Source organism: Amphiprion ocellaris, chromosome 15 (genome assembly GCF_022539595.1).
Source record: "Amphiprion ocellaris isolate individual 3 ecotype Okinawa chromosome 15, ASM2253959v1, whole genome shotgun sequence".
Classification (NCBI taxonomy): Eukaryota; Metazoa; Chordata; class Actinopteri; family Pomacentridae; genus Amphiprion; species Amphiprion ocellaris.
The window spans coordinates 34287956-34313876 of NC_072780.1; the positions used below are offsets into that span (position 1 = coordinate 34287956).

Consider the following 25921-nt stretch of genomic DNA (forward strand, 5'->3'; position numbering starts at 1 on the left):
CTCACCTGTCTCTGGTTGTTATATTTTAGTCTACAGGTGTATCTCACCTGTGTCTGGTTGTTATATTTTAGTCTACAGGTGTATCTCACCTGTCGCTGGTTGTTATATTTTAGTCTACAGGTGTATCTCACCTTTCTCTGGTTGTTATATTTTAGTCTACAGGTGTATCTCACCTGTCTCTGGTTGTTATATTTTAGTCTACAGGTGTATCTCACCTGTCTCTGGTTGTTATATTTTAGTCTACAGGTGTATCTCACCTGTGTCTGGTTGTTATATTTTAGTCTACAGGTGTATCTCACCTGTCTCTGGTTGTTATATTTTAGTCTACAGGTGTATCTCACCTGTGTCTGGTTGTTATATTTTAGTCTACAGGTGTATCTCACCTGTCTCTGGTTGTTATATTTTAGTCTACAGGTGTATCTCACCTGTGTCTGGTTGTTATATTTTAGTCTACAGGTGTATCTCACCTGTCTCTGGTTGTTATATTTTAGTCTACAGGTGTATCTCACCTGTCTCTGGTTGTTATATTTTAGTCTACAGGTGTATCTCACCTGTCTCTGGTTGTTATATTTTAGTCTACAGGTGTATCTCACCTGTCTCTGGTTGTTATATTTTAGTCTACAGGTGTATCTCACCTGTCTCTGCAGCCTGTCAGCCTCCTCCTGCTCGGCCTTCGCTCTCTCCTCGACCTCCTTCTCGTCCTCAGCTCTCTGGGCTTCGTCTCGGAGTCTTTGCTGCTCGGCCATGAACCGAGCTTCCTCCTCGCGGCGTTTCCTCTCCTCGGCCTCCCGAGCCATCGCCTCCTCCCTCAGGACCCTGGAAGGAGGTTTCTGTGTTAAACCGTCTGAATATTACACCTGAACAACGACAGGAAGCTGAATCAGACTGACTCCAGGGGAACTTCTCCTTCCACAGAGCGACGCTTCGCTGGAATAAATCAGATTTTCAAACTAAACCTTCATCAGCAGATTAGAATAAAAGTTGATTCAGGTTTAATCACAGCGTTCACTGGAAGAAAACCAATAAAACGTGTTTCTGTGGATGAAGTTCTGAAGCCTGTACAGTAGAGTATATATGAACATGTTCTACAGCGTTTCCATGGAAACAGACTAATAATAGAAGTTTATCTCTCGTTGCTGAAGCAGAAACTGGGTTCAGATGCATCATCACCTGCAAATCATTTATTCCTCCAAGTCCGAGTGCAGCAGCAGGTCAACTGAACGTACGAAATCTGTCTCCAGGCAGGAAATAATCATCAGTAATGCTTTACAGTAAATAATTCACTCATTTTATTAGTTTATTTATTCATTTTGGTTTAAATGGAGCAATGTTTTAGTGGAGTTTCACGTTTTATACATGAAGAGAAGCTCATTCCAGGAAATTATTAGTAAAAAATGTGTTCAGCAGTTCAGCAGGAATGAATCAGGAGTTCTGTCTCTGTTTATTCAAAGTCACATTTAAGTCGTCCTTCCTGACCTCCTCAGAACATCTGGTTCTTCATGTCCAGTAACTTTATCAATGATCAGAGTTCTACCTTCATACTGGGAATATTTCCACAGTTCCAGGTCCTTGAAGTCCATAGAGGTGGGTCCAGATTTACCACTTTTTAATGGACTTTTTCCATCATTTCTGAGCTTCAGAACTTCATCAGTACAGCAGATAGAACCATGACATTTAGGAGGAGAAACACATCTGAGTTCTGGGAAAAACTGCAACTAAAATAACTTTAAAAAAGCTGGAAAATCACCACAAAAAGAGACCGAACCACCAAAAAAGGGACAATAGTATCACAAAGAAACACAAAATCAGCACAAAAAAATGCAAAATTAAATAAAAAGACACAAAATCAGCATAAAAAGGTGCAAAATGACCCTAAACTACCACAAAAATAGGTGAATATACCACAAAAAGACACAAAATCTCCACTAAAACATGCACAAATCACCACATAAAGATGCTAAATTATCACAAAAAAAGCCCAAATCAAAATGATTCAGAGCTGTGTTCCTCCTAAATGTCATGGTTCTATCTGCTGGACTGATGAAGTTCTGAGGCTCACAAATGATGGAAAAAGTCCATTAAAAAGTGATAAATCTGGACCCACCTCTATGGACTTCAAGGACCTGGAACTCTGGAAATATTCCCAGTATGAAGGTAGAACTCTGATCATTGATAAAGTTACTGGAGATAAAGAAGTAGATGTTCTGAGGAGGTCAGGAAGGAAGTGGTTGTTTCTTTCTCTTTCTAACTTCATACCTTGTTGACCGTGTTCTCAGACATTCAGCAGATTATTATTATAACTCTAAATCTGACCTGTTTCTCTGCTCCTGCTCCAGTCTCTCCTGTTCTTCTCGCTCTCGCTGCTCTCGGGCTTGTCGGCGTTTTTCTGCCAGGACCCGAGCTGCTTCCTCCGGGTCGTTGGTTCCGGCTGACGGCCTGCTGGTCGGAGCTGCAGCAGCAGGAGGAGGAGGAGCTGCTGCAGGAGGAGCTGCTGCAGGAGGAGCTGCTGCAGGAGGAGCTGCTGCAGGAGAAGTTACAGTCGGATCTACAGTCGGAGCAGCAGGAGGAGCTGCAGGAGAAGCTGCTGATACGACCGGCGGGCTAAGAGACGGAGGTGAAATCGGTGCTGAGGAAACCACGATGGCAGGAACATTATTGGAGTCTGAGGGAGAGAAGAGGAGATGTTTAGGATTCTATGAGAACAACAGCGAGGAACAAAACATCTGGTTTAGCAAGAACATACACAGTCTCCACCTGGATTTAACTAAGCAAATAGGAAAGAGCCTTCCATTGGATAATTACTGCAGTGATGAATATTTTTCAGCTGCAACAACTTATTTAAATAATTATTTAAATGTTCGTCTAGTCGAACAGGTGAGCAGATACCTGATGATGCAGGTAAAGACTAATAAAACCCCTCAGTTTGGTAGATTGCAGCTCATCACGCATTCACTCTGAGTTTACTCTACTCCTGAATGTCGGCCAAATCCTTCAGGTCACCTTGGAGCCCTGGATACCGTTGCCATGGTAACCACACTCACTCTTTTTCTCCTCGTCTGGCTGCTGGGGTTCGTGGCCCGTTTCCACTGCGACGGCGGCGACCGTCTGGGGCTGCACCCTGGCTGGCGTCTGGGCCCGTTTGGGTCGCGTCTTGGTGCCAGAAGGAGGCGGAGTCTTCTTACCGGCGGCCGGCGTCTTGGAGGGAACAGGAACCAGCGGAGACAGGGGACGACTTTTAGGGGCGGCCGGAGACGGAGGTCTGTTTTTAGGCTTCGGGGTGCTGAGGAACAGGACGGAGGTAGAACATGAGGAAGGAGGTAGAACATGAGGAAGGAGGTAGAACATGAGGAAGGAGGTAGAACATGAGGAAGGAGGTAGAACATGAGGAAGGAGGTAGAACATGAGGAAAGAGGTAGAACATGAGGAAGGAGGTAGAACATGAGGAAGGAGGTAGAACATGAGGAACAGGAAGGAGGTAGAACATGAGGAAGGAGGTAGAACATGAGGAAAGAGGTAGAACATGAGGAAGGAGGTAGAACATGAGGAAGGAGGTAGAACATGAGGAAGGAGGTAGAACATGAGGAAGGAGGTAGAACATGAGGAACAGGAAGGAGGTAGAACATGAGGAAGGAGGTAGAACATGAGGAAGGAGGTAGAACATGAGGAAGGAGGTAGAACATGAGGAACAGGAAGGAGGTAGAACATGAGGAAGGAGGTAGAACATGAGGAAAGAGGTAGAACATGAGGAAGGAGGTAGAACATGAGGAAGGAGGTAGAACATGAGGAAGGAGGTAGAACATGAGGAAGGAGGTAGAACATGAGGAAGGAGGTAGAACATGAGGAACAGGAAGGAGGTAGAACATGAGGAAGGAGGTAGAACATGAGGAAGGAGGTAGAACATGAGGAAAGAGGTAGAACATGAGGAAGGAGGTAGAACATGAGGAAGGAGGTAGAACATGAGGAAGGAGGTAGAACATGAGGAAGGAGGTAGAACATGAGGAAGGAGGTAGAACATGAGGAACAGGAAGGAGGTAGAACATGAGGAACAGGAAGGAGGTAGAACATGAGGAACAGGAAGGAGGTAGAACATGAGGAAGGAGGTAGAACATGAGGAACAGGAAGGAGGTAGAACATGAGGAACAGGAAGGAGGTAGAACATGAGGAAGGAGGTAGAACATGAGGAAGGAGGTAGAACATGAGGAACAGGAAGGAGGTAGAACATGAGGAACAGGAAGGAGGTAGAACATGAGGAAGGAGGTAGAACATGAGGAACAGGAAGGAGGGGAACTTTAGAGCCATTTCAGAAGCTCTTATTGGACGTGAACATCAGAGACTTTCAGGTTGTTGAACCATCATGGGACAGTTTCTCCTACTGATGATGTGTCTTTGTAGTAGTCAGAAAAAGACTAGAAAGTCTTAATACCATAAAATACGTCCTAATGGTATAAAATACGTCTTAACACTTCAAATTCATTTAAAACAGGTCTTAACACAAAAATATGTCGCAACACAATAAAATACATTTTAAAGCCATGAAATTCATCTTTTTACACTCTAAAATATGGCTTCACACTATAAAATCCGGCTTTTTGCCTTATTAAGTATGTCTCAATACTATTAAATACGTTTCAGTACTATAAAATACATCTTAACACCATAAAATAGATCTTTTTGATCTATAAAATACATCTTAACACTATAAAATAAATCTTCATGGTATGAAATATGTCTTAATAGTATAAAATAAGTCTTAACACTCAAATACATCTTTTTGCCTTATTAAATATGTCTTAATTATATTAAATACGTTTCAGTACAATAAAATACGTCTTATTGGTATAAAATGTCTTTTTGCCCTATTAAATACATGTTAATACTAGAAAATACATCTTTTCGATCTATTAAACGAGTCTTAATATTATAAAATACGTCTCAACACTATAAAATATGTCTTAATACAATAAAATAGCATCATAAATGAGTGGAAATGCCACCAGTCCTTAATGCCAGTTGTCCTTTGACGCTATGCTGGTTAGAGACCATCAGCTGTTTACTGCTGCTCCTGGTGCATTGTGGGATACCTTCAGTGACTGTATAGGGTTTAATAATAGTACCTTAACATTGGAACAGAACCACCAAAAGGAGAACACATTATCTCTATAGTTAGTAGAGACTGATTCATTATTATCTGTAAAGGGTTGTAGATTTAACAGACTCATTCTAACGTCTCCGGTTTATTTCCTGACTGATTGTTAGAAACCTGCTGAAGCTCCCAGTGAACCACATGAAGCCCAGAACTAGGTCAGGTGGAAGATATAAACTCCACATGGGTTCTCTGGCTGAGGGGCTGAAACGTGATCCGAGGAGGCAGACGTCTGTTTCTGCTCTCCATCAGTCAGAGGAACCTCGTTCTATCTGACGGACTCTTTAAGGGCTTCGGTTCTAAACCCTTCAGACCGTCTGTCAGACACCAACCTGTTCCCACATCAACCCTGGTGTCGTCCTGAGGGTCAAATTAACCCGTTTTCAAGTCTGAAAATGTGGGAAAAACATCTATTTTCACAGTGAAACTTCTGATGTCCACATTTTCAACATTTTTGGAAATCTTTGAACATTTTTTGGTGGAAAAAAAGAAATGTTTAAAATAATGTTTCTTAACAACATTCACATAAAAATCAACCAAAATCCAGTGAATTTCACTGGATTTTGGTTGATTTTTTATGTGAATGTTCTTAAAGAAAATATTAGCAGTTTATTGATATATATGGAATCACTTTAGATATTTTTAGGATTTTTTGGAAGATTTTTACTCATTTTTTGAAAACATTTCCAAGAATTTTCTTGCGAAATTTGGGGGATTTTTTAAAATAAAACTTTTAAGGAATTATTGGAATTTTCTTCCTGAAGGTTTTGCAAATTTTCAGAAATTTGGGGAATTTTTTTTCAGAATTTTTGGATTTTTTTCAGACAAGGAAACAATATGTTTTGGTGCCTGTAAAAGAGGACAACAGGAGGGTTAACTCAGAACAGATGAACAGCTTTCAGTTCAGATTTCAGGCTGAGTCCAGGTGTAAAGGTGATACCTGGTTTCTGGCCGGGATCTCTGGATGGTGGCCGTCGGTGAAGCGGTCTGTCTTTTCTTCTGCACTTTCTCCTTTGTGAGAGCGTTCTTCTCTTTCTCGTTCTCCCTCTCCTTGTCCTTCTTCTCTTTCTTCTTTTTATCCACCTTAAACAGAAACAGAGGCAACACAGATAAGCAGTTACTACCCGAGGATACATCCGTCACATGGGCTCAATACCAAACACCAAGGACAAAAGAGTTTCTGTAAAATGTCAGAACGTTGCACAAACGCCTCCAGAACCACCTCTGACAACAGGTTCCTTCCTTCACGTCATTAAAGAGGTAAACTGAGTAATTCTTTGGATTTAAGTTTGCATTTATTGACCACAGAGCAACATCATCCTTCATTCTGAGTTTAGTTTTACTTTGTTTTTGTCTTTGTTCTCCAATTACTCCTGACAGAAAAATAATGGATCTTTACCCAGCTAGCAGGGAACGTTCCCACAACATCGGCTAATATCACCTACAAGTTTTAATAATATTAATACGTTTCTTAGAACATTTTTCCAAAACCCCCTCATGTCATTCTACAAGTTTTCAGTCATTTTTAAGTAATTTTCTGTTTATTCTGAACAGATTTAAATACTTTTGTTAAATATTTGAGTCATTTTGGAAGATTTTTGTTATTTCTGGCAACTTCTGCGTAATTCTGAACAAATGCTCTACAACTTTGGATCATTTTCAAGTCATTTTAGACACATTTTGAGTCATTTTGGATGATTTTTACAGCATCTTGGACAAATTCTGTGTCATTGTGCAAATGTTCAGTCATTCTGGATTTTGGTCATTTCTGACAACTTTCCTTTTATTTGGGTTGTGGGTCAGACCACTCTGACACTAAAATCTAGACCATAAAATATGACAGGAATTGTATAAAACTCGGGTTTTTTGTGGGTTAGACCACAACCCCCTAACAACCCCCTCATGTAATCCCTGGATGGGATTTAGATTGATTGTTTTAAAAATACAATAAAGAATTTGATGTTGGTGAGCAGTTCATTTATTTAATTTTTTATTTAAAACCTCGTGTTTTTATTGATGCCGAGGCAGAATCAGTGAAATCAGACACACTGTAGAAGACTACCTGCCTCCATCAGATAAAAACAAGTGGTGACCTGAACTTAAAGAACGAAGGATCTGGAGTTTCCGACATTGAAAAAGTCCAGACACTGCAGTGGCTCAGAGACTCATCCTGTATATGAAGATTGTCAGTCTTCTAGGTCATGGTGATCGTAGGAGCTTCAGTAAAAATGTACCAGACTTCTCTTCCGTTGATTTTTCCTGAAGCTCCTACGATGACATCCCTCTGACATCCCGTCCAGGTGGACCTACCGGTGTGGAGTTTCGTCGGCGCTGCCGCTGGGTGATGTCTGGCGTGCTGGCCGAGGAAACCCTCCATCGCTCGGCGGCGTTCTGATGCGGGTGGTGATGCGAGCAGGCGTTCAGAGGGCTGGCGGAGGCTGAACGGGAGCAGTGGTGAGAGTCTGAGCAACACAAACATGCAGAGAACGGCAGCAGGGCCCAGGTGAGGCCTTCAAACACTCTGAGCATGCAGCTGAAACCTCACGGCCAGGTGGAGGAGATCTGCTGATTTCACTCTGCTACTTATTAAAATATCTACTGTTGTTATCGTAGCTCAGTTCTTAATGGCAGCAGTGAACTAGACAACATGATATCTTTATGTATAAACAACTAGGAATTATGAACAGATCTCATAGCCGATAACTGGCAGCTTTACTGATCAATAAACAACAGAAAAAAAGAACTCTAGATTATCAGCTGTTGGACCGCAGTGATGCTGTCTTACACAGTTTCAGCAGCAGATCTCTGGTAGGTGGACATTAAGCTATGAAACAACAAGAATCACTTTGGAAATATGTACCATATAGATATAGAAATGCTGTTCTAGTTCCTCCCAGTTTATCTTCTGGTCTGAGGTCATTAACCTCCACAAAACGTCTTTGTCATGATGCCTCTTTACTAGCTAAACTACCACTATGCTATTAAACAGGAAGAGGCTTTAATATAGAGACTTAGATATAGAAATGCTGTTCTAGTTGATCCCAGTCTATCTTACACATTTGAGCTCTGGTTGGAGGCCATTAATCACTACAGAAGTCTTTGTCATGGTGCCCGTTGCTGCTAAACTCCCACAATGCTCTCTGCTTTAACTGGCGTCTGAGTGACGCCTCCTCTGGTCTCTACAGGATTAAACAGGAAGAGGCTCCACCTGGTGGAACAACCAGGAACTACAGCTGATCGTCCGCCTTATCGGTTCATACATTTGTAATTGGTTGAATTGTTAATAACAACTAACTGATCATTAACATCCCAGAACAGACATTAATGCTACATTAAGTGGATTTGTGACAACTTTATTTGCTTTGTGTCTCTTTTTTTTCTGTTTTATTTTATATTATATTATTTTTGTGCCTCTTGCTAAATTTCTGACCTTCCATTCACCTGCTGTTTACCTTCCTGTTTTCCTGACATTCTTCAGGTTCCTTTGGTTTTTGGGCTCTGTTTGGATTAGTTTATTGTTTGCTTCTTTGCCTTTGTTTACCTTGTCAAGGTTTGATGAAAGGTTTATTCCATTAGTTTCAGTACTTTGAGTCGTTATATGAACCCTCCTGGACAGACTACACATCACGAGTAACAGCCAATCAACACTGAGGGATGGATGTTGACATGTTTTCATGTGGAAAACATAAATCAACAAAGGCATTTCAATGAAGTTTTGTTTTTTTTAGTTTTCAAAGTAATTCCAAATTTTGACACCAATATTTTCATTTTGGTTCCAAATATTGACTGTCACATGCTGAAAAACCACACCGTTCGACCGCTGACCTCGGTTATTTCATGCTGTATGTTTCAGACCAAACAGACTGTCATGAAATGCCTTTAAAGAGCGAGTGACAGACGTTGTAGACGAAGGTGTTGGAGAAGGAAGGTGTCTTCGTGCATCACACTCACGAGAGTCGCTGTTGTTGAGGAGGGTGGCGGCGCTGCGACTCCGGGCCAGGAAGGACAACGTCGGCGTCATGAGCCGCTCCACGATGCGACTCTCCCAGGGGCTGAGGCGCAGACTGCGGGCTGACACAAGAGGGCGCCGTCACAGTCAGGTTAAAGTTACAGGAAACACCCTGAACAACCTCACACACCGTAACACACACAGTCAGCATGAATCCACCCCCGTCTGATGCAGAGTGAAGCTTAACGTTTGGAAACCTCGTAAAAACACAAGAATTGATACACAGCAGACGATGAAGATGAGGAAATGCTACCTGTTAAACTCCTGGAAATAAATACAAATTAAATTCCTGGAAATAAACACCTTCGTGTTTATTGCCAAGAATTTAAGAGGTAGCATTTCCCTGGAACGGAATGATAAAGTATTTTACTTTAAAAAAGACAATGAACAACAAAAACAAGACAAAATATTACAAAAATGAGACACAAAATCACACAAATGAGACACAAAACAGCAAAAGCAAGAATAAAATGACAAAAAATAAGACAAAAGACACAAAACAAAACAAGAGACAAAAAATAGACAAAAAACTAGAAAGCGACAAAAAATACGCAAACAACACAAACAACACAAAATATGACATAGTAAGAAACAAAACGACAAAAACAATACACAAAACAATGAATAAAGCAAAACACAAAATGACCAAAATAAGACAAAGACACAGGCGAGACAAAAAGGAAACACAAAATGAGAAAAACGAGAAACAAAATGACAAAAGGCAGACAAAAAAAACAATAGCATGGAACGCAATGACAAAAACGAGACGAATGACATGAAATAAAACAGAAAAGCGACAAACCTAGGCAAAAAGTAACAAAGCGACAAAAAATAGACCAACGAAAAAACGCGAAACAAAACGACAAGTCAGACAAAAAGACAAAAAAACTACAAAACCGACACACAAAATGAGAAAAACGAGACACAAAATGAGAAAAACGAGACACAAAAAGAGAAAAACGAGACACAAAAAGACAAAAATCAGACAAAAAAGACAAAAAACAAAAAGAAGACAAAATATTATAAAAATGAGACAAAAAAGAGACATTTGACATGAAACAAAACAAAAATGAGACAAAAAATGAGACAAAAAAGTTACAAAGCGACAAAAAAATGGACCAACGACAAATGAGACAAAAAATTACAAGCGAGAAACAAAACATCAAAAATGATACACAAAACAACGAAAAAATGGAAACACAAAATGATAAAATAAGACAAAAAACAAACACAAAAAGGACATAAAGGAAACACAAAATGACAAAAATGAGACACAAAATGACAAGCCAGACAAAAAAGACAAAAATAAAAAACAAAATGACAAAAAATGAGTCAAAACACACGAAACAAAAAGAGGCAAAAAATTTGACAAAAAAGTTAGAAAGCGACAAAAAATATGCAAACAAGACAAAATATGACATAAGTGAGAAACAAAACGACAAAAACAACACACAAAACAAAGAATAAAGCAAAACACAAAATGTAAAAAATAAGACAAAAAACACAAGCGAGACAAAAATGATACACAAACGACAAGAGACAAAAATGACAAAAGCATGAAAAACGACAAAAATGAGACAAACGACATGAAATAAAAATTTGAAAAAAATAGACAAAAAAGTTACAAAGCGACACAAAAATGGACAAACGACACAAATGAGACAAAAAATGACAAAAGTGAGAAACAAAACAACAAAAACGATACACAAAACAATGAATAAAGTGCAACACAAAATGGCAAAAATAAGACAAAAAAAACACAAAAAGGACAAAAATGAAACACAAAACGACAAAAATATGAGACAACAAAAGTCAGACAAAAAAAAAACAAAACAAGACAAAATATTACAAAAATGAGACACAGAATGATGAAAGAACAATGAACAATCTAGTATTTTACTTTCTGATCCAAACAACTTGTCATGGTCTAGAAATGATTTTAAATTTATAGTTTTACTAATTTACAATCTGCAGTTAATGTCTTCTCTGGAATTTTTACACTTTGAGGACCGGATCGGACCCTCTGGAGGACCGCTTTTGGCTCGCAGCCTCATGTTGGACACCCCTGGTTTAGAGGGAACTTCTGCAGACTCTGATGGTAAAAAAGTTTCTGAGCAATAAATACAAACAACTGACAACTGAAATGAGTTTTTTTCATGGAATTTGCTGCCAGAAAGTAGAATCTGAATAAACTTGTGGTTCTTCAGCTCCTCTGAGGCGGTTCTAAACGCTGAACTCCACTCTGACACTCAGACTGAAAACATCCAGGATGAAGGTCTGAACTTTATGTTGTCTCCAGACATCAGATTAGAGGAGCATCACCACTAAACCACAGCATGTTGGAGCCACAGAGGCCGTCTGTGGACCAGTTAAACCAGAGATGAGTTCAGCATTAGTGCCGTCTGACGCTCTGACCTGAACCCTGCAGGCGTCTCCACGGTTACTGACGTTATGTGATGAGTCGGCATAGAGTCCGATGCGTTGTGATGACGGGTGGAAAAACAGCACATACAGCAGGAAGACACGTTCTCATGAGGAACACGTTTTGGATTCAAGGACAAATCTGTTAGAAAAATATCTGTTGGGTTGAATTTAAAACACTGAAAACTAAGAAGTCCTGAACGGCAGTAAGAGGACAAATAAACATTATTTGAGTCTTTCTTCCATATTATTTAACCCTCATGTCGTCCTGCGGGTCAAAATCGACCCGTTTTAAAGTTTGAAGTTTATGTGGATAAAAAAATACATTTTTACAGTGAAACTTCTGGTGTCCACATTTCCAACATTTTTGGGAAATCTTTGAACATTTTTTGGTGGAAAAAAAGAAAAGTTAAAAATGTTTCTTCAGAACATTCACAAAAAAATCAACCAAAATCCAGCGAATTTCGCTGGATTTTGGTTGATTTTTATGTGAATGTTCTCAAAGAAAATATTAGAAATTTTACTGATATATATGGAATCATTTTAGATATTTTTAGGATTTGTTGGAAGATTTTTACTCATTTTTTGAAAATATTTACAAGAATGTTTTTGCCAAATTTGGGAGATTTTTTTTAAAATAAAACTTTTAAGGGAAACATTTAAGGAATTATTAGAATTTTCTTTCTGAAGGTTTTACAAATTTTCAGAAATTTGGGGAATTTTTTTGCAGAATTTTTGGATTTTTTTCAGACAAGGAAACTATATTTTTTGATGCCCATATGAGGACAACAGGAGGGTTAAACTTTACTCCTACAGACACCAACTAACTAATAATATTACTATATCAAATTTACTTATTTCTATTTTCTGCATGTTTACTCTCCATTCCTATCCGAAAATAGTTTTTTTTACTCCACTTTATTTGACAGGTAACCCATATTTTGCAGAAAACTATTTTACAAAACATTTTTGTAGATTAAGCATCCAAATAAAGCTAAACAAATATTCAAATCAGCTAAATTTCAACCAGCTATAGTGCTTAGACCACTCTGCTTCTAACTCCCTCATGTCATTCTGCACGTTTTCGGTCATTTTAAAAATGATTTTCAGTTAATTCTGAGCAGATTTAAGTAATTTTTGAGTCATTTTGGGAAGATTTTTGTAATTTCTGACAATTTTTGTGTAATTCTGGACAAATTTTGGATCATTTTCAGTCATTTTCAGTGATTTTTTACAGCATCTTGGACAAATTTAGCATCATTCTGCAAGTTTTCAGTCATTCTGGATCATTTTTAATCATCTGACAGAAATTCTGAGTGATTTTTGATCATTTTCCAGTCATTTTAGACTATTTTCATGTCATTCTGAGCAAAGTTTCATCGTTTTAGATCATTTCTGGAAAATCTTCTGTGATTCTGGATCATTTTCAACTCATGTATTTAAAGCATCTTTCTACCAGCTATAGTGGTTCTTACACATAAATGCATTTAATAATAATAATATATATGATTAATAGAACTCAAAATCCCAATTCTTGCTCATGAAAGCATTTGTTTTATTTATTTAATTAATTTATATACACACACACACACACACACACACACACACACACACACACACACACACACACACACACACACACACACACACACATATATAAAATTAGAATTATATAAAAAAAATTAAATAGTAAATAAATATTGTTAATAAATAACATATAATTAACAAATACATATAATTATTATAATATAATAATAATATATAATTATTATATTACAATGTTATTTATTTTTTTAACATTTGTTTAAAAATGCACTTCAAAAATGAATTCTAAACTTATTTTGTAAAATTCGTCAAAAAAAACATGTATAAAGTCACCATTTTTGAGTAAAACACTATAAATCTCTCCTCCAATGAAATGATTCCATTAAATCGCAAAGCTAATGTGACCTGAACTCGTTTTTGTTCCATTTTTCTGTACAAACATGTGCAACTTCCAAACAAATATGAAGAATTAAGTTACTGTCAGTAAATAAAAGATGAATAAATATTTATTTTGGCTTTAACTGAGCAGTTTATCAAGGAAACATTGTCCTTCAGACTGAATTACTGAACCAAAATAACTGTTATGTTCCTGTCGCATTTCATTTATCATTCCAGAAATTATTAGAAAATTCTGTTAACTGCAGAATTTGTCATCACTTTCTACCTTAATAACGCTAGAAAGTCCTCCTAAAGTCCTGCAGGTTCAAATATTTTCCTGCTTCGTCCAGTTAGTACGGCAGAAAACACTGAAAACACAGAATCTGACAGATCTGATGAATCTTGACATCTGTTCCAGTTTGTGTGGATTTCCCGTGACAGAAACTTCCACCGACAACGTGCTGCACAGAGACGTATTTTTGTTTTTTAGTGAGACTCGGTCATGTTTATGGACGACGACTCCGGCCTGTTTTCAGCTTGTTTTTGGTTCTACGGCAGCTTTAGTTCCGTCGACACAAAGCGACGTACGCGTGACACAAACCACACAGAACCATGAGGACAGTTCAATCACACCAGAGCAGCTGCAGGTCGGACAGTTTCACAACATGTTTTATGACTAACTGATAACCCGACTACCTCCTGTTGCCAGGCAACAGTGGTTTCCCTCCTCCTCCTCCTCCTCCTCCTCCTCCTCCAATGCGGCAGGAAGAGGAGCTGCTGCCTGGTGATGGACGTTCACCTGAACCAGACTGATGCTTCTGCAGACGTCACCAGAACCCCTCCCTGAGCCAGCAGAGCTCTGGTATCGACTCTGCAAAGACCCCACCGTCCTTTCATGCAGCGTCACAGCTTTAGTGATGATCGAGCACAAAATGTGAGTCTGTGGCAACGACGGAGCCGAGCTGCTGATTGCACTGAGGCTGATCCGATCAATGAGACGTCGTGAGGCGAGACGGATCTGAGATGAGGACGGAGCTGCTTCAGGACTCAGATAGAATGAGTCTGATAAATCTATTTAATTCTAGGGCTGAAGTGTATCGCTGCTGCCCTGGCACAAAGATATCTGCTCTGTCTCTTCTTACAAAATGAAAAAAATACATTTATTATAGAAATCAGTTTCACATTTTATCATCACACATCACAAATTTGTTCATATTTTGAAATAAATGTTTCTGAATGAATGTTTAATGTTAAAACACCATATTGATCTGTGTGAATCTATCAGAACAGGAGCTCTGTCCACAAATAAATGAACTATTTTCCATTGTAATAGTTATATTTCCATTTCTACAGTAAGATTCTAACTCTAACGGATAAATTCTACATTATCTTCAAACCTAAAGTAAATTTCTAGCAGGCATCAAGTCATTTTAGTATTTAAAATCTAGTATTTTTCTTATTTACATGTTCATTATGTAGAGAATAAAACCTCACCCTACTGAAATGTGTAGCTTTACACAGCTGAAAATAAAAGCATCAGAGGAATTAAATATTACTTTAATAGCTAGCTTAACTTAGCATAGCATTAACAGTTCATTTGTTAGCCTAATAAAATAATTACTTACTGTTAGAGATCAAATTCAACACATTTGTAATGCTAAAATATTGTAAGATAACTTCACATCTGTTAAATGTTGTTACCTTTGTCTTGGTTTTAGCATTTCCATTTTTAAAACGCCTAAAGTCTCGGCTGATGTTCAAGTACTTATGGGGGCAGTAGCCTGTGTTAGCTAACATCAGCTAACGTTAGCCAGCTTTACATAATGGCTGTTGGACAGTAACTGCTATCGCTAAGTTAGTTAGCTATTGTTTTACTATACTTTAGCATCTGACATTAAAAAACTAAACACATTTGGACCAAACTTAGATCTGCTGTGTTTTAATACGATAGAAAATGTCTAACATGCTAAAAAGATTAACTAAGATAGCAAAAATTATACCTGCTAACATCAGCATGTTAGCATGCAAGCTAATGCCAGCTAAAATTTGCTAGCATTAGCCAACATAGTTGTTGTTTATTAGCTGGCTACTGTTGTGCTCCATTTTAGCATTTAACATTAAAAAATATTTCCACGAAACTCTCACAAGTGCTATGATTTGAAGGATGATAAACACTGCTAGTATGCTACCTTGCTAATCTAGGATGGTGTACATGATACCTGCTAGCATGGTGCATGCTAGCTTACAACAGCTAATGTCAGCTAATTTGACATTATTGTTGTTGGACAGTAACTGTTGTGATTATAACTTAGTACGTCAGTAAGCTGGTTACTGTTGAGCTAAATATTAGCATTCAACATTTTGAATTATTGACATTGCCACCAAACTCATACGTACTGGGTTTTAAATACCAGTAAAACACATTAGCATGCTAACATGCAACATTACAACACCTGATAAACATCAGCTTTTAGCTTTGTCATTATGAGCATGTTAGCATGCTTACGTTAGCAATTAGCTGTGTCTAGGTTGAGTCTCAGAGTGTTTTTCACAATATTTTTTCTTAAATATAGAAACCTTTCTTGTAAATGTCTAATAATTAAGAGTCTAGTCATATATACACTATCGTTTAAAAGTTTGGGGTCACTTAGAAATGTCCTTATTTGTGAAAGAAAAGCATTTTGTTATGAAGATAGCATTAAATGAATGATAAATCCAGTGTAGACATTGTTAATGTGGTAAATGACTATTCTAGCTGGAAACAGCTGATTTTTAATGGAATATCTCCATAGAGGTACAGAGGAACATTTCCAGCAACCATCACTCCTGTGTTCTAATGCTACATTGTGTTAGCTAATGGTGTTGAAAGGCTCATTGATGATTAGAAAACCCTTGTGCAGTTATGTTAGCACATGGATAAAAGTGGGAGTTTTACTGGAAAACATGGAATGTCTGGGTGACCCCAAACTTTTGAACAGTAGTGCATATCATTAGAGTGTATAAAATCAAAACTTATGTGACTGAGAAAATATAAATATCTAAGCAAAACAGGGTAAATCTCTATGGAAACAGGCCATACACAGTATTTTCTTACAACAATATACTGTGAAATCAAATTATTATTCAGTGTACATGTATTTACTGTACATGATACTCTTATAACAGTCACACGATACAGAAATATCCACCACCAACACCACAGCAAGCCACCAACAGGGGAAACCAAAGAGAAGGTGTCGTGACAAGATGCGAACTCATGAACCTACGAAACACCAAAAGTATAACCAGAGTATGGCTCAGTGATGTCGAGGTGAGAGGGATCAAAAATGCAGAGGAGACTCAAATCAATGACAAACCAACTGAAATTAAAAGAAGAAAAAAAACCACGATGCACACGAGACCGAGAGCGTGAGAAGAGGAGGGAGTAAATGACCAGTCACCAAGCAACAGGCAGGCAGAAAAACCAAACAGAACCGGGTCGGTGATGAGGAGGGAGGGAGGGAGGAAGGGAAGCCTGAGGACCTTGACGTCGGCTCGTCCTTACTTCTGTTGGGGGAGTTCCAGAGCGTGGCCGAGGACTTGGACAGCCTGTTGTTAATGACAGGGTCCACCTGTCTCGGCAAGTTGACCGTGGAGGCCGAGCATCTGCCTGCACCGGAGAGAACGCAACACACAACAGCTGAGGGCCGAGCAGAGCCGGAACTCACCGTCCTTGAGGCCAGACCCACCAGCATTCAGTCACACTTTGGGGGGAAAAGGGGAGGAAAGTATGGGACGGGTGTGGAGGAGTTAGAGGCAAACATTCAGAGAGATAGCTAAGTTCTCAAATATCACGCTTTCACACACCGTTCACACTTTGGAGAAACTCTTGACCTCAGTGTCGAAGGCGAAACAGCAAAGTCGAAACAGCAGCTTGTCACATGCTGGACAAGTTTGAAACAGGAGATGAGCTCACAGCTCTCTGGAAAACACCCGTCATACCTCTAATCTGAAGAAACATGATGGTCACAGCTCAACTTTGGCATTAAAAACCAACTTTCCCCCCAAAAAACACAGTTTCCCTTAATAAATAGAAGGTGATAATGATAATTATAATGTTGATAATGATAACACATGTCCCAAAAGTCATTTAGCTTTAATTATTTCACTGCTTCCTTTGACAAGAGGAGAATTAAAACTAGAAATTAGCTAAAATTATTCTAATGTAATGAAACATAATGGTCACAGCTCCCTGAATGAGATTAAATCAGCAACTTTGGAACCCAAAACCAACTTTTTCCCCAAAAAACACAGAAATTACAAGAGGTAACATGATAAATAACTGTGCAGGTCATCAACACCTCAACCATGTTAATGCATCAGAAATAATAATCCGACAGGATAAAACACTTTTTACTGGGCTTCCTGTTAACACTTTCATTTAATCAACTTAAAAATGCTTATTGTTGTTTGTTAAAGCACTTTGGTCCAGATTCGTCTTAAAATGTGCACAATAAATAAATTACTGAGCTCATTCCTTAGTACAATTCTTCTAAAGAATCATGTAAGAGTTCCATAACTAGAATTAAAACACTATAAATCTCTCTTCCAATTAAATAATTACATTAAATTTGTATACAAACATGTGCAACTTGCCAACAAACATTAGGATTTAAGTTTCCCTCAATAAATAATGGATGAATCTATATTTACTTCAGCCAAAACGGAACAGTTTTTCAATTACAGTTTGTCCTTTAAACTTAAAAACTGAACCAAAACAACAAATATGTCTCCTTGGCAAATTAAATTTTTCATTCCAGGAAGTACAACACGATAAATCTCTCCCTAAATTCAATAATTACATTAAAACACTGAGCTAATGGACCCTAAATTCATTTAACTCATTCAAATGCGCCACTTGCCAACAAATATGAGGAATTATGTTTATCTTAATAAATAAAAGATGAATAAATATTTACTTGGCCTTAAACTGAGCAGTTTTTCAAGAAATGTTTGTCCTTAAGATTGAATAACTGAACCAAAATAACTGCATAAAATACTGTAATTTTTACTTATTTAACAGTTATCATTACTCACATATTGCAGAAAAAGGTTTAACAAACTAATTAGACCGATTAAACAGCCAAACAGTAAATAAAGCTATTAAAATGAGCTGAAGGTCGACTAGTTATAGCACTGGAATGCGTCCATAATAATAATAATCTTATAAAATACTATTAACCTGGTTCAATATTGATGTCTTAATTTATTAGACCTAAAATGCTAATTCTGATTTATTAAAGCACTTTGTTCCACATTTGTCCTAAAATGTGCACAATAAATAAATTTTGTGCTCATTTCTTAGTAAGATTCATTTAAAGAATTAAAACACTGTAAATCTCACCTCTAATTAAACAATGACATTAAAATTGTATACAAACATGCGCAACTTGCCAACAGATATGAGGAATTATGTTTACCTGAATAAATAAAAGATGAATAAATATTTGCTTGAGCAGGTTTTCAAGAAAAGTTTGTCCTTTAAACTAAATAACTGAACCAAAATTTAATTTTTCTTTAGCAGAACCATCCATAAAATGATTAGAAATAATCTAAACAATCTAAACTTTCCCCTGGTAACTTGATAATGTTGAAACGTCTCCCTAAAGTTATGCAGCTTTGATTATTTTACATCTTTGTCCAGTAAAATACAACAGAAACAAGCGTTGAATTAAAGGAAAAATTAGCTCACGGCTCTCTGAAAACCTCCTCATACTTCTAATCTACAGAAACATGTTGGTCACAGCTCAGTTCATGAGTTAAATCAGCGTTTCTGACACTCAGAACCATTTTCCCTCTAAACCCTGAGGAATTACAGCATGATAGTTAGGGTGTCGGTCATCTATCCGCCTCCTGACAGAATCCTCCACCAGCTCTTTCCTCAGATTGCATCAGTAGAAGCAGTGAGTCACGTCTGCCGTCTATCTGTGAGTGTTTCTCTGGTTCGTCTGAAACTCACTTTCTCTGCGGGAAGTCTGGTTCAGTCCTCCGGCCCACGACCATCTCTGCTGCCGGATCTCAGCCCACGTCTTCTTGGTCGACCTCTTGATAGCTGCCTCGTATCTCTCCTGCAGGAAACACGCTCCAACATTTGACTGGTTTTCATGATCTTTTAGCTCTAAAGGTGCTAAAACACGACTAAAAAAACACAGTTTGCTCCTGTATATTCTAAAAATAAAAAGTAAAACTGTGTTCCCTTACAGCTCCTCATGTCCAACAACATCAGGTCTTTGCTCTCAGTAACATAAATGCTGGTACATTATCCTCCATGTCATATCTGGTCATATCCACATGTAAATTCAGCATCCTTTGTACAATGTCTTTATCATGTCTTTATTTGTAGCCCTATTGTACTTTTGGAATTACTTCTTTCTGTCTCATCTGTATCCAGCTGCTGGAACATGTAAATTCACACAGTTCACAAAGTTGATCTTATCTTATCTCAACTTATCTCAGTTTATCTTATCTCAACTTATCTTATCTCAACTTAATTTATTTTATCTTATCTTAATGCTGCTCACTTATTTCTGTGACTTTCTTATTCCGTTTACGGATCTTTGACCTCAGACTAGAAGTAACAGCTGAGTGATAATCATTGAAAATAAGCTTAAAAGGCCTAAAAGGATGTAGATATTCAGTGTTTTGGATGATTCTGAGATGAAGTGAAATAGATAAATGTTAACGTTGACCTCCATGCATGTTTCCCACCTTGTTCTTCTCCAGTTTCTGCCTCTGTTTCTCCTCCAGCAGCACTCGGCGTTTCTCGGCCTTCAGCCTCTGCTCCTCCAGCTTCCTCCTTCGTTCCTCCAGCTGGTTCTCTCTCAGCCGTCGGGCTTTTTCCTCCTTCTCCAGCCACTGGGCCTTCTTCGCTGCTGCAGGGCGCCACAGAAAACACGGAGCGCTGAAAAATGATCCGTCTGGAAGCTTTTCTTTTAATCTAATGTGTTAGCTGCTGTTGGCATGTTTTACTGCAGTTTGCATTTACACCTCTGCTGCTCTCTGCCCACCTAAAGGCTGCTTTTTGGTGTCTGAATGACAGAAAGTAAAGGAGGATAACTTTACAAGTTTGACCAGACATGTTCCAGTTGTTTCTTATTTTGACTTGAAATCTGTTTTAAATTAGTAAAAGTTGTTCAAAATGGCTCAATATTTGTCAAAAATGACTTAAAACACACCCAAAATTAGTAAAAAATTGCCTGAAATGAATTAAAACTTGTCAAAAATTGATATAAAAAAACTTTACACACTGATACAAAATTTGTCCAAAATGATCAAAAACCTGTAATTTTTAACACATTTCTTTTCAAAAGTTCATGTTTTAGTTTTGCATTTTGTTAAAAGTGACCCCAAACTTTTGAACAGTTGTGTACATTTGCAGTAAAACTCAAAATCTTGGTGTCAAAATTTAAAATAACAAACTTCAACACAAAACCTGCTGCAATGGTTTTGCTAAAAGTATAAAAGTTTAGTCAAATTCAGCACATTTGTGACAGCAAAATACTGTAAGATAACTTTCCACCTATGAAATGCTACATCCCTTTCGCCTGGTTTTAGCATTTCCATCTTAAAAAGATCTAAAATACCACAGAGTCGTATCTTGTTATGCTGCTCATACAGTTGTTGTTCAACAGTAACTGCCTGTACTGCGTTTTAAAGGCTAACAGCTAACATTAGCTATCATTAGCTAACTTCTCATAACTGTTGTTGGACAGTACATAAGTACTAAGTCGGTTAGCTGGCTGCTGTTGGACTACATTTTAGCATTTAGCATAAAAAATTAATGATATTCCCACTAAACTCAGCTATACTGTGCTTTTGGGCTAAAAACATTCTAGCATGATACCATGCTAAGCTATGATGGTGTACATTATACATCCTATACACCAGCACGTTAGCATGCTAGCTAATGTTAACTAGCTTCTCATAGCTGTTGATGGACAGTAACTAGCATCACTAAGTCAGTTAGCGGGCTACTGTTGCTTCACATTTCAGCATTTAGCATAAAAAGCGAATGACATTAACACCAAACTGAGCTGCACTGTGTTTTTTAGGTTAATGAAAATGCTAGCATAATACCATGCTAAGCTATGATTGTGTGTGCTATTCCCTTTAAACATCAGCACGTTAGCATGCTAGCTTAAGCTTTTCATGATTGTTGTTGGACAGTAACTAGCATCACTAAATCAGTTAGCTTGCTACTGTTTTGCTGTATTTTAGTGTTCAACATTTAAAAACTAAAGATATTCAGACCAAACTCAGCTTTACTGTGATTTTATGCAACTAAAATAAACACTTTGAATCAAAATTTCGCCCTGATGACGGTTGTAGATGAAAAATTATGGGAACATTAGAGTGACTGCAGTTTTTCCTGACAGAAATCAGATTTTCACGGCAATCCACCATGAATTCATCCTGTGGGAACCATAAAGTTCAGCAGGAAAGTGAAGACTTTGTTCTGCTGTCAGGGAATCACTACAGTCACGGGATCATCCTCTGGGGACCGAGAACATCTGCACCAAATTTCATGGCAATCCGTCCAGCTGTTGTCAAATTATTTTCATCTGGACCCACATGCACATCTAAAAATATACGATTTATCAAGACACATAGATAAAAGCCATTTTATGTGGAATATACTTATCTATGAGTGACTTTTGAGAAAGAAACCATCCCTTTTGCAGGTTATTTTAAAGCCTATTCCTCAAATGTAGCAGCGTATAATCACCCAGATCTCTCAGAGAGAAGCAGATGGAAGACACAGCGTTCATTAATTCTGATATCAGTAAATAAACAGAAGTTTCCTGCTGTGTTTTACTGCAGCCTCCAACAGACAACAGTTTTTCTGCCTCATTTCTCTGGGTCACAATTAAACTGCAGTAAATCAAGTTAAAGTGGCTTCATGTTGGACGGCAGCTGTGTTGTTTTTTCCTCATAGACTGACATGTTCTGACCATCTGAATCAGCGTCTATAACATTTATTAAACATAATGGAGAGTTTAGACAATGAATAGGTCAATATAAGTGAAGATATGTTGGGTTATACACTAGCAGTCTAGTTTGGACACACCGTCTCATTGAATGGCTTTTCTTTATTTCATGAATATTTCCATCATAGATTCTCACTGAAGGCATCAAACTATGAATGAACACATCTGGAATTATGGAGGAAACAAGACAGTGTGAAATAAGTCAGAACATGTTTTATATTTTAGATTCTTTGAACACTTGTTATTCTCTGGATGAGCTTCATGAGGTAGAACCTGAAATGGTTCCACTTCACAGGTGTTCCTTGTCAAGGTTCATTAGTGGAATTTCTTCCTTCTTAATGGGGTTGGGACCATCAGAAGTCAGGTTGGTCCACAGTTGACAGCTCTATCTGACAACTGTTAGAATCCATATTATGGCAAGAACCAATCAGCTGAGAGAAACAACAGTCCATTATTACTTTAAGAACTGAAGGTCAGTCAGTCTGGAAAACTGTAAAAACTTTGAACGAATCCTCAAGGAACCATCTAGGAACTACCCAGGAACCTATCAAGAACTCGAATGTGTCTCCAGGTTCAGTCTCTAAAACCAGCCAGCGCTACGACCAAACTGTCTCCATGAGGACCTCCCCAGGAAAGGAAGAGTTGTCCTCTGCTGCTGAGAAGTTCATCCGAGTCTCCAGCCTCAGAAATGTCCAGTTAACAGCAGCTCAGATTAGAGCCCAGATAAATTCCACCCAGAGTTCTAGTAGCAGACACATCTCTGCATCAGCTGTTCAGAGGAGACTGACCAATCAGGCCTTTATGGTCCAATAGCTGCTCAGAAACCACTACTAACGAAAAGCAACCAGCAGCAGAGATTAGTTTGGACCCAGAAACACCAGGAATGGACATTAGACCAGTGGAGATCTGGGCTTTGGTGTGATGAGTCCAAATCTGAGATCTTTGGTTCCACCTGCCGTGTCTTTGTGAGACCAGAAAAGGTGAAGCGATGGTCTCTACATGCATGGTTCCCACCATGAAACATGGAGGAGGAGGTATGATGGTCACTGTCGGGGATTTATTCCAAACTGAAGGAACCCTGAACCAGCATGGCTACCACAGCATCCTGCAGCGACATGACATCCCATCCGGTTTGGTTTAGTTGGACCATCATTTATTCTCCAGCAGGACAATGAACCCAAACACACCTCCAGACTGTGGAAGGACTATCTGACCAAGAAGGAGATGATGGAGATGATCTGGCCTCCACAGTCACCTGACCTAAACCCAATCCAGATGGTTTGGGATGAGATGGACCTCAAAGTGAAGGCAGAAGGACCAACAAGTTCTCAGCATCTCTGGAACTCCTTCAAGACTGTTGGAGAACCATTTCAGGTTCTGCAGCTCATATACTGCAAAAACTCTAAATCCTACCAAGTTTATTTGTCTTATTTTTAGTCTAAATGTCTCATCCCACTTGATTTAAGATAAATTCACTGAACAAGAGACATTTCAGCAGATGGAGGGACTTGTTTTAAGACAATGCATCTTAAATGTCTTGTTAAGTCAAACAATCTGGAAATTATCTTGTTTTGAGTTGAATTTTACAAGAAAACTCAAAATAAGTTTAATCCTCGTGTCGTCCTGCAGGTCAAATTAACCCGTTTTAAAGTTTGAAAATGTGGAGAAAAATATATTTTCACAGTGAAACTTCTGATGTCCACATTTTCAACATTTTCGGGGAAAAAAAAGAAATGTTAAAAATGTTTCTTAAACTACTGGAAGTTTTACTGATATTTATGGAATCACTTTAGATATTTTTAGGATTTTTTTTGAAGATTTTTAATAATTTTTTGAAAACATTTACAAGAATTTTCTTGCCAAATTTGGGGGATTTTTAAAAAAAACTTTTAAGGGAAACTTTTAAGGAATTATTGGAATTTTCAGAAATTTGAGGAATTTTTTGCAGATTTTTGGATTTTTTTAAGACCAGGAAACAATATTTTTTGCTGCCTGTAAATGAAGACAACAGGAGGGTTAATATATCTCAAATTAGGAGGTTACATGAAAGCAAAAATCTATTTTTGAGTGAAAAACTGCTAATTTTTTTAGCATGTCTGGCTTATTCTAAGACACCTAATCAATCAATCAATCAATCAATCAATCAATCAATCAATCAATCAATCAATCAATCAATCAATCAATCAAACAATCAAACAATCAAAATTTATTTGTAGAGCACTTTACAACAACATTAAAGAAGACCAAAGTGCTTTCCAACAGCATAATAAAACAAAGCAATACAAATTGGATTACTGTAAAACCACAGAACCCATAAAAAACATAAAACCATGAAAACCATAAAACCATAAACCTAAGCTTGACAATCCTGGTAAAATATAGCTTAAAATAAGTTTTCCCAGCTAATTTTTAGATCTCAATATTCTAAATATCACATCTTATTTCTAGAAATCTTACCAAGTCATTTTTCACTTGTTCTATTGGCAGATTTTTTTCACTTATTCCAAGGTAAAAGTTCCTTGAAATAAGTTTTTTTCTTGTTTTGAGAGGAGCATTTTTCCAGTGTGAAGCTCATCCAGAGAATAACAAGAGTGTTCAAAGCAGGAATCAAAGCAAAGAATCTAAAATATAAAACATGTTTTGACTTATTTCACACGTTTTTGTTTCCTCCATAATTCCAGATGTGTTCATTCATAGTTTGATGCCTTCGCTGAGAATCTAGAATGGAAATAGTCATGAAATAAATAAAAAACATGAAATGAGAAGGTGTGTCCAAACTAAAGCCTGCTAGTGTACATTGGATCCAAGCAAAGAAATGAGATGAGATGTGTGAACATGGCCTCTGCTGCTTTAGAGACTCTCCTCCGTGGATTATTCTGTGAGGATGCAGCAGCAGAGTTCTATTCTGTATTTAGTTCAGTATTCAGCGGCTCATGTTTGCTAATGAGCCAAAGACGAACACGATTCTGAGCTCCGGCGACAATAAGAAAGCCGTTTGAGCTCCTCCATAAATCCTGTTCCTGAAAAAATCCAATTATGTTCAGCAGAAATGAAAAAACACGTCGAGCTGTTTGCTGTTTTTGTAGAGAAATTCAGGCATAATTAGTGTTGTGTGGACATATACGCTGTCATCTGCAACAAAGAAACACCCTGCACCATGTAATTACAGGAGGCTGCAGACTTCTCTCAGAGTAAAGGGAGAATCAAGCGATGAAAGGGAAGCAGAGTTCCCCTTCAACTGCTGCAGCATGACCACATTATCAGTGCTAATCAAAGTCCTAATTAAATCTAATCTGTCTGCTCTCTCTTCATGCTAATGACCGCTCATTCTTCACGCCGTCGGCTCCTGCAGGGAAACGCCAACAAACTCGGACACTTCGGCTGCACGGAAATCACGTT

At 38.0% G+C, this 25921-nt stretch overlaps 1 protein-coding gene across 6 annotated transcripts in view; it reads right to left on the reverse strand.

Annotated features, from left to right (window-relative positions):
- Positions 1–25921, reverse strand: part of map7d1b (MAP7 domain containing 1b) — a 72898-nt gene that overhangs the window by 11971 nt on the left and 35006 nt on the right. For 2 of the 6 annotated variants that reach the window (XM_023264054.3, XM_023264053.3), the window contains 9 exons: positions 20244–20407; positions 19495–19603; positions 17041–17145; positions 9095–9214; positions 7454–7605; positions 6084–6226; positions 3042–3280; positions 2314–2662; positions 636–816 (listed from right to left, as the gene is read on the reverse strand). In XM_023264054.3, coding sequence (XP_023119822.2) covers positions 636–816; positions 2314–2662; positions 3042–3280; positions 6084–6226; positions 7454–7605; positions 9095–9214; positions 17041–17145; positions 19495–19603; positions 20244–20407 — 1562 coding nt within the window. The remainder of the gene's footprint in view (positions 1–635; positions 817–2313; positions 2663–3041; positions 3281–6083; positions 6227–7453; positions 7606–9094; positions 9215–17040; positions 17146–19494; positions 19604–20243; positions 20408–25921) is intronic. The other 4 variants (XM_023264058.3, XM_023264057.3, XM_023264055.3 and 1 more) reach the window with 3 other exon arrangements.